This window comes from Gasterosteus aculeatus, chromosome 3 (assembly GCF_964276395.1).
Source record: "Gasterosteus aculeatus chromosome 3, fGasAcu3.hap1.1, whole genome shotgun sequence".
Taxonomy (NCBI): domain Eukaryota; kingdom Metazoa; phylum Chordata; class Actinopteri; order Perciformes; family Gasterosteidae; genus Gasterosteus; species Gasterosteus aculeatus.
In genome coordinates, this window is record NC_135690.1 from 810,135 (window position 1) to 818,937 (window position 8,803).

The 8,803-nt window shown below is 49.0% G+C and overlaps 1 protein-coding gene across 3 annotated transcripts; it reads left to right on the top strand.

Annotated features, from left to right (window-relative positions):
• The first annotated feature begins 1,443 nt into the window (after positions 1 to 1,443).
• dsc2l (desmocollin 2 like) lies at positions 1,444 to 8,469 on the top strand. 3 transcript variants are annotated; one of them, XM_078098578.1, is made up of 17 exons: positions 1,585 to 1,868; positions 1,966 to 2,056; positions 2,176 to 2,387; positions 2,464 to 2,565; positions 2,816 to 2,968; positions 3,166 to 3,310; positions 3,409 to 3,563; positions 3,660 to 3,794; positions 3,917 to 4,102; positions 4,215 to 4,462; positions 4,603 to 4,745; positions 5,321 to 5,542; positions 6,210 to 6,431; positions 6,659 to 6,774; positions 6,875 to 7,180; positions 7,339 to 7,388; positions 7,494 to 8,469. In XM_078098578.1, exons 1-17 carry the CDS (start codon positions 1,830 to 1,832, stop codon positions 7,498 to 7,500), a joined length of 2,532 nt encoding a protein of 843 aa, XP_077954704.1. In that variant the 5' UTR covers positions 1,585 to 1,829; the 3' UTR covers positions 7,501 to 8,469. The 3 variants fall into 3 exon arrangements, with proteins under 3 accessions (XP_040027754.2, XP_077954704.1, XP_077954703.1); XM_040171820.2 differs by lacking the exon at positions 7,339 to 7,388 and having other exon boundaries at positions 1,444 to 1,868; XM_078098577.1 differs by lacking the exon at positions 7,494 to 8,469 and having other exon boundaries at positions 7,339 to 7,487.
• Positions 8,470 to 8,803: the final 334 nt, after the last annotated feature.

An 8,803-nucleotide genomic window follows, 5' to 3' on the forward strand; every position in this document is an offset into this window, starting at 1 on the left:
ATAGTCCCGTGAAAGCTGCCGCGTTGCCGTGACATTCCCAGTGTGCGCAGTGAGCTGCCCAGCGGCCTGGGACACTGGCTGCACGTAGACGGACTTTCCTTAACAAAGAAACGGGGTGGGGGGGGGGGGGAGAAGTTTCCGTTGCCGGGATACGAGTAACTTTTACTCCCAGTGTTGTGTGGGGGAGGAATGTCCCTTATCAGCTTCATCCTGTACGATGAAGCCGCGAGTAGCTGGAAATGCATCGTGACACATTAGTCTGAGAGCAGACGGCAGTTTGCTGGGATTCTGCAGCCAAGTGTCATTTCTTACCCACAGTCAGACCGATTGTTAAGTCAGGAACCACGTATGCCCCATTGGCTCGTGCATGTTTCTTAGCAACCCGAGCACAAAGGTGAAAGGGCGGTTTCCACAGCACCATGAATACACAATACGCACTTGTGCTGTGGGAGCTACACGCTTTAGTTTCGCCATAATCTCAACATTATCAACCCAACACGCAATAGATTGAAACAGTAACAAGGCCGATGAGCAAAGTGCAGCAGGGTGAGTGTGTAACGTGAGCCGGTGTGTCGTGTTCGTCTGGCTGGAATAAACAAACCCCATCACAGTACCACGTTGTCCTGCGTACATTGTTATTGTATGCTTGCTGTCACGCAGGCGGCCTCCTCTAAACCAGATTGGGCAACATCATATCGGTACACCCAGTGTCATACCTGGGGAGGCGCAGTCAACAGATGTGATGAAAAGGTGATTCACTGTACAGTACGTTTCCTTTTACTTCTTTTTGTGTCTTTGCGTCACGTTCATGCCAAGACGCTGTGGCTTTCTCCAAACTGTCTAATTCAGCAGGAAAGTCATAGTTCCTGATGCTTAGGAGGTGACTGATCTGACGACGTATTTCACATTTGGGAGGGAGAGTTCTGCCATTGTGTCAACAGGTGAATAAGCAGGATAACGAGTCTATCGGCTCAAACCCACACAGCACGAGTACGACCAAAACCTTCGCATTTACTCCGAGAACACCCAGCAAACCGAGCCCTCCCAGCACGTCCACGCCCATGACTCACAGGACATTTTTCTCACGTTTCCAGTTTGCTGCTTCACGCAGGCCCACTAAGTCCGGCACTCTCCACGGGCCACGTTGCAAAGAACAGGGGCCCAGTGTTGCTGGCTCTGACAAACCTTTATCAGCACTTTATAGAGATAGTGGGAGCGTTGGGCGAGCAGAGAGCCTCCCCCGCACCAGGCTCCCATTACAGGCACACATTCCTGCGGCGCTGAGCGAGGAGCCCACTGCTGATCCTCATGGCAGAAGCTCCAGTGGGGCTGCAGAGGAGGGAGCATGCAGGGGTCAAGTGCTTACACCAAAGGACACATAATCAAGTTTTCTAAAACATGGACACGTTTACTTCCCTCCCCCTGCAGCCCGCACAACCAAACGCACACGCTGGGCATCTTTAGAAACCAAATAGGACATTTTGTTTTCTCGGATACGGCGGAACCATAATACAAATCTATGCAAGTAGTTTTTAGTGTCTGCGAAAAAAAATAGGAAGTAAAAGACAATAACATGCGTTGAGCACAATGGCGGGCGGCACCGCCCGGCCCATCCCCGCGGAGCCCGACGGGGAGGCGCACGCTCTGGGTGTGGCGGCCGAGGTGTGTCCGCCCGGTGACGCGGTGCCAGCAGCGACATACCGCGGGGTGCGCGCGCAAAGTCCGCCGGGCTCCGACGCGCGGACACACTGTCTCCCTGGGAAGCTCCTCGTGCGGACGCAACTCCGCGGGCGACTTCGGACCAAGTGCGTCCACGGCTTTCTCCAACAATGGCGACTGTTTTACTTGTCAGCGTGTGCGCGCTGTTGGTGAGTTTCTACCTTAAATCTTCCTCTCGGCCGCTGAGCGGTTTTTATTACGTGTATTCAGAGATTGAACTCAACGAGCGGTTTTGAAACTCTGCAGATGTTTTCCGGTGTGGACTCGTGTTTGATCCCGAGCTCCGTGTACGTCATCGTTCCCAACACGCTCCAACCTGGATCATACGTCTCCACAGGTGTGCTTCTGCGCCCATCGGCATGTCGACGCGTTCTCCGTGCAATATGGTGTCGTGCATTGATTTATGTGTGTGTTGACCCCCCCCCCCCCCCTTCCCCTCCTCCCCCCGGTCCTCAGTTCAACTTCACCACTGTGACACCAAATCCACGCGTTTGACGTCGAGCGACCCGAGCTTCGCGGTGTCGAGCAGCGGGGTGATAGAGACCTCCGGGTCGGTGTCGGTGTCGGCGGCGGGCCGGACGTTCTCCGTGAGAGCGCGCGACCCCAGCAGCGGGGCGGAGAGCGAGATGCGCGTCCACCTCGTCCATCGCGCCGTGTCCAAACGACAGGTGAGCGCGAGCCCGGCCGCGCGCGCGGTCAGCAGCGTTATACGTGTCGAAAGTTTTAACCCCCCTCGTGTCCCAGGCGCAGTCGGGCGTCCTGAAGCGCTTCAAGAGACGCTGGAGCCCCCCACCCTTCAACATCCTGGAGAACACGCCGGAAGTCCGAGCCCGAGCGATCGAGACGGTAAACTGCTGAAAATAAAAGCGATCATGTTACGATTGTGTTTCATATTTAATGACACTGCATCGGCCACACAAACACATTTTCTTCATCTTATTGGTTTTTCCCACCCGGATGGTGATAATCCCACCTGGGCCCGACTGTCCAATCACATCACTTTCCACTGACTTCAAACTGTAACTCATTTCTTTGCTTATTACCACTCGGTTGCCTGTTGGATTCCGTGTTCAGCGGCTGTTCTTTTCATTTGCAGATCGTATCGGACGCAGAAGCCCAGTTCAGACTGTACTACACCATCGGCGGCCCGGGCGTGGATCAGCCTCCAGTGGGGGTGTTCAGTCTTAACAGGACGGGGACGCTGTTTGTGCATAAACAAGTCGACCGCGAGGAGTTCCCTCGGTTTACAGTGAGTGTGAAACCAATCATTATTTGCCATTTATCTCATTATTTTCTCGGAGAAGGGATCTTGGTTCATAAAATGCCCCAAAACTGTGAAAAATGCCCCCATCAACACTCACGTGGAATAATGCATCGGTGATATTGCTGCTTAAAGGCCCTTTAAATGACTAATCCGTCATTGAAAGTGAATTTTTCTCCTCAAAGTTAACAGTTCGAGCTTTCGACAAAATCACCAACGAGGAGCGAGACGAGCCTTTGGACATCCGAATAGATGTGGACGACGTGAACGACAACGCTCCGACCTTCACAGGCCCACAGCAGTACACTGTGCTCGAGCAGAGCGTTGTAGGTGAGCAACGGGAAGCCGCCACAAGTAATCCCGCCGCGTTGGACCTCCAGTCGGCAGGGGGGCCGGGATAAACTCCGTGTTCGTGTCTCACACCACAGGGACAGTGGTGGGGAAGGTGAACGCCACAGACAAAGACCAGGCAGGAACCCTCCACGTCAAGATCCGGTATTCCCTCAAGACCGGATTAGACCTGTTTGCCATCGACCCGGGAACGGGTGTCATCACCACGGCAACCAACACGCTGGACAGAGAGGTGAATGAATTCCCCGTGATTGTGAAAAGGAGATCATACAATCGGCGCATCTCTGTGTCCCGCCTCACCGCGACCCTCTGCGTCGTGTCGCTTTAGGTCAAAGACAAGCATTTGGTGGTTGTAGAGATCCGAGATATGGACGGTGCCGTCTCCGGTCTGTTCAACACAGCAACCGCCACCATTGCTGTGGGCGACATCAACGACAACCCACCGACCTTCCCGCAAACATCTGTAAGTGATGAGCGGTTACTGGAAAAAGACTGAAGAAAATCCCAACCACGTCTTTCTGTTTTTTTACATGAATTATTTGTGTTTTACTTGATTTAAGTAACACGCTCTTTGTGTCCTTTTAGTACACGGCCAGTATCGCAGAAAACGAGATGGAAAAACTTATCCTTCGAATTCCCATTGATGATAAGGACTTAATTACAACACCAAACTGGATTTCCAAATTTGTCATCACAAAAGGAAATGAGAACGGAAATTTCAGAATTGATACCGACCCCAAAACCAACGAGGGGCTTCTGTACGTCTCAAAAGTGAGTGAGATTTCATATTATTAATAATAAAGCAGTCGTTATGCAGTGTGATATTGATATGTCACTGTAATACAGCAGTAAAAAAGATTTGTGCATTTCCCTGTTTTTCCAGCCTTTAGATTTTGAGCAGACCTCAAATGTGAACCTTGAGATTATGGCACGCAATGAGGCCGAACTGGTCGGCACCACGGCCCAATGGATGTCCGTCCCTGTGAACGTCGTGGTCAACAATGTAGATGAGGGCCCGCAATTCTCGGCCCCAACCATCCGCCTGAATGTCAAAGAGAACACAGCCAACGGCACGCTGATCGGAACCTACACGGCTCTGGACCCCGAGACCAAGAGCAGCGCCGGCATCATGTAAGCAGTTGGCTGTCCCACGGCGCAGTGCAGCGGACGCAGTTGCAGACCCCATTTTGCTTTTCTTTAACACTGGATGTGGCTAACGCTGGATGTGGCTAACGCTAGTGTGTGTGTGTGTGTGTGCCACCTTCTCTCAGGTACTTCAAGGCCACGGACCCGGCGTCCTGGATCAATGTGGACAGAAACAACGGGGAGCTCAGGGTGGCAAACACAATCGACAGAGAGTCCGACTTTGTCCAGAATGGAATTTACAACATCACCGTGAGGGCTGTTGATGCCAGTGAGTTCCTCGTAGTTTCCTTTGGACGCTCCAAGCTGAACCGAGACGCTGTCACGGCGGCAGAAACGTAGCGACGGGGGGAAGGAACAAAACCAATTTGAACGGGTAGACTAATTGTTCTTGTAGTCTCCTGTACTTCAATAAATCTGAGGAAGAAGAATCACATTAATTTCACCAACTCACGCAACTCCCTTTGGGTGTGGTCACTTTGCAAAGCCAGAGAACGGTGCCGTGAGAAAGTGTTTGGTCTGCATGTCAATCAACACAGACGCCGCCTTCAAGCCCTCGGGTCATCTTGTAAGAAAGTTATTACCAAACACCGGCTCCACCCTCGCCAGTATCTGTCTGAACAAACACAAGGTCTTTGTATCGGCTCAGAGCGACTGCTGACGTGTTCAGTATTTCACAATAACTCGCTGTCGTCTGATGTCGTGGTGAAAATTAAGCTCACTTCCCATCTGCTTGTCTCATATTGCTGATTATTCACATGTCCAACTTTTCTGTGTAATTTACTGCGTCGACATGCCTTATATATTATATTTATGTTTTGCTAATGTAATTCCCATGTGTTCCAGGTGCCAAGACGGGAACAGGAACAGTCATCATCGTGGTGGAGGACGTCAACGACAACCTCCCCACGCTTCCCGCCCGAGACTTGGTGATGTGCGAGAAGGAAGGAGAGCTGGGCTCCATGCTGGTCACAGCTGAAGACCTGGACCGCGCTCCCTTTTCTTCCCCCTTCAGCTTCAGTCTGCCAAGTGATCACGATGGCAAATGGTCCATCACCAAATATAATGGTAGGTTCCTTTATCTTCTGGGTCTGTGTCTTTTAGACACAATAACAGCTTCAATGCATTATGAAAACATCGGTAAAAGCTCAGCAATGTGTAAACGTATTTTGATATATACGACCAAAATATGTTAGAAAAATAACCCAGTCACACAATGGCCAGTGAATAAGTCAGGCATACAATTACAGCTTGACTGATCCATCCATTGTTGAGGCTCGAGACCCGCATTACTCTGGTATAACAGAGTAAGTTTTACGTATGTTAAAGTGTTGATACTGGTATTTTACTTTATATCATATTTTAAGAGGACATTTTATGTTTTGTAACTTTAGCTGTTACAGAAAAATGTAACTAGTTACTTTCGAGCACTGAAAGGATACGAAAGATCATCAGGTGGTGAAATAATAGCCAATATGTTTTTATCTATAAAACCTTTTATTATGAAAATTATTTTTCTTTTTCTTTTAAATTGTACCATCTATAAGCAGTTCTAAAAAGTCAACTTGTGCACTCTGGTGGACAAACACGGTAATGATGTCGTCGTTGAAAAGTACGGCAATTTCTCATTGGGCAACTTGTGTTCTAATACGAATCTATAAAACATCTACGCTGGACCGGTTTTCTCTCTGATCATCACCTTTAAAAAAAAAATGTAAACGTGTTTCCTCCTCAGACACGTCAGCTACGTTGAAGCAGATGAAAGAGCTTCCAACTGGAAGACACACTGTTCCCGTGGACATCAAAGACCTGCAGGGCGCCGGTAAAACGCAGACGGCAACAGTGAGGATCTGCAGCTGCAGGAACAACCAATGCATCGTCAACCCCAACTCTGTGTCGTTCGGGCCAATGGGTTTACTGGCTCTGCTGTTGCCTCTGTTCCTCCTCCTGCTGCTCGGTGAGTCTCCCGCCGTGTTAGGCGGTGAAACAGTGCAAGCATGTGTGAAGGAGCCAGGAGAGTGATTGAAAGTCAGAGGTTCTGCCACTGAATTATGGGTAGTATGTTGGCTCCACAGCAACTAGACGTGGTGCTATATGTGTATAGTTTCTACTGCCGTAACGCTCTCCACTTGTACGTGGAACACCGTTTGTTATAAAATGCAAATTCTTTTTTTTTTTTCACAGGCCTTCTGCTAGGATTTTTCTGCATGACAAAGACAGAGAAAAAAGAAATTGACGATATAGGAGACAATGGTGGGATCCTGCTCAAATCCAACACAGAGTCCCCGGGGGAGGAAGTGGTGAGGACACAATAATGAAACACTGCCTCGAAAAAGTCTTCTCTTTCTTTCTCTCTTGCTGCATTTATTTAATTGTTACTTGTTTGTTTGCTTCCCGCAGGATCACAGCCTCATCGCTGGTCCCTACATTGTGACTGACTCCGTAGTGAAGGGCTCGGTTAAGGGGGTGAATTCAGCATGGTTAGCAAGCAACGGCTCCGGCACACTTGGTGCCAAAACCACCAACACAAACGGGATGTATAACTTCGACGTCGTCACATCTGATCTGGGCCAGTTCAGTTCTGGCCGGTACAACCAGTTTGAGGAGAATTATATGGGTAACAGCGAAGGCTTTGACAACAGATACCTCACCCAGGACTCGACTTACCTCCACAACTGGCAGACGAACGGCCTCTATCTAAACAAGGTAATGGTAATAAAAAGTCACAGTATAACAAAAAACGATTCAGGGTTGGGACGGTAGTTAAGAGTTGAAGAAAGCTGAAAAAGTGTGTGCACCTTAATAACTCGTTTTACCTGTACGGGCTGAGGTCACTGTGTAACATAGTCGTGTTCTCTAAACAGCAACAGTATCCCCCCGGACGCGCTCTTATGTCTCAACTGCTCGGTGACAGGTACCAATCTCACTGTCGTAACCTGAGCAGCTTGGCGTTGTCTCGCGGTGCGGCGTCTCCCCCACAGTAACAACACCCCCCCTCTTCCCTTCGCTCGCCCTGCAGAAGCTGACCTTCCTCGGAGGCGAGGACGACGGGCGGTACGCGGAGGACGTGGTCCTGCGCCACGCGTACGAGGGCGTGGGCTCCGCGGCCGGCTCCGTGGGATGCTGCAGCGACTTCGGCGACGACGATAACCTCGACTTCCTGAACGGGCTCGGACCCAAGTTCAAAGCGCTGGGAGAGCTCAGCAGAAAGAAATGAACCGCATGTGTGCCGGATGCACGGAGAGCGGAACGTCTGCCCCTGAACATGAATGAGATAAAGAACAAGCAGCTTGGCGCCGGCGTGCGCACGCCGCTCCGCTCTCATTAGTTTCTTTGCTGCTTTTTTTTTTTGCGAAAGTCTTTAGCACTGAAAACTATTTGGATGCAGTCGTACGTGCGCTGTGACGTAGACTCATCCATCCATTTTCTACTCATGCTTCTCCATATAGAATGATATTTGCAGTGAGGGTTTTCTATGAGTGAAGGCTTTGGGGATTTGGGGAGTTAGTTAGTCATTTTTTATAGTAAAAGACAGACTTTTGCATTTGTCTGCATACGTTTGAATTGCTTGCTCAATTTTATAGTTTTCATATGTTTTTTAAAGAAAAAGAAAAGCCTATGAAATAAGACTAAAAGATTTCACATGAACATACTTGCTTTAAAATGTCATGTTTGTAAGTATTTATGGGTTTTAAATGATGTTACTTGACATTGGTTGGTTTGCTAGTTTTCTAACCCTTTGTGTAGTTGTGAATCACTGGTAACACGTTCTGCCCTTTGAGTCATGAGGTCGTTTCACATCCCCACTGTCCGTATGCTGCACGCTATCAGAAGGGCGTGAATGTGACAACGTTAAGGCGTCGCTGACTCTGCAACGGTTTTAATACCTGACTGACCAGATACAAGAAAAGAATTCCAAGAGAACATAGTCTAATTTGTATATATTGAGTTGTTGTAATTTGTCATAGTCATTAAAGAATGTTTATCTCTGTGAACTTGTGTCAGATGTAGTTTTTGTAGGTTTCTCTATTGTAATTTTGATTGAGTTTAGTGAGAAAACAGGTGTTTAAAAGTGAACTGGAACCCAAGACCGACGGTTACAGTATGATTCCAATAGCCTCAGTTTTAAAATGTTGCTTCTACTTTCCTGTGTGTGTCTGCAGCACGATGGAACAGAATGTGAGAGCAGTATAATTGTTATTGTGCCCAGTCTCTGTGTGCGTTACAGTGAATCATTTACTGGGAGCGGCCCTCTGAGCTTGCACAATACAAAGAGCACATAGTTACTGCCTCCCAGTTAATATCTACCCGCCGTCCTCAGCAGATCAA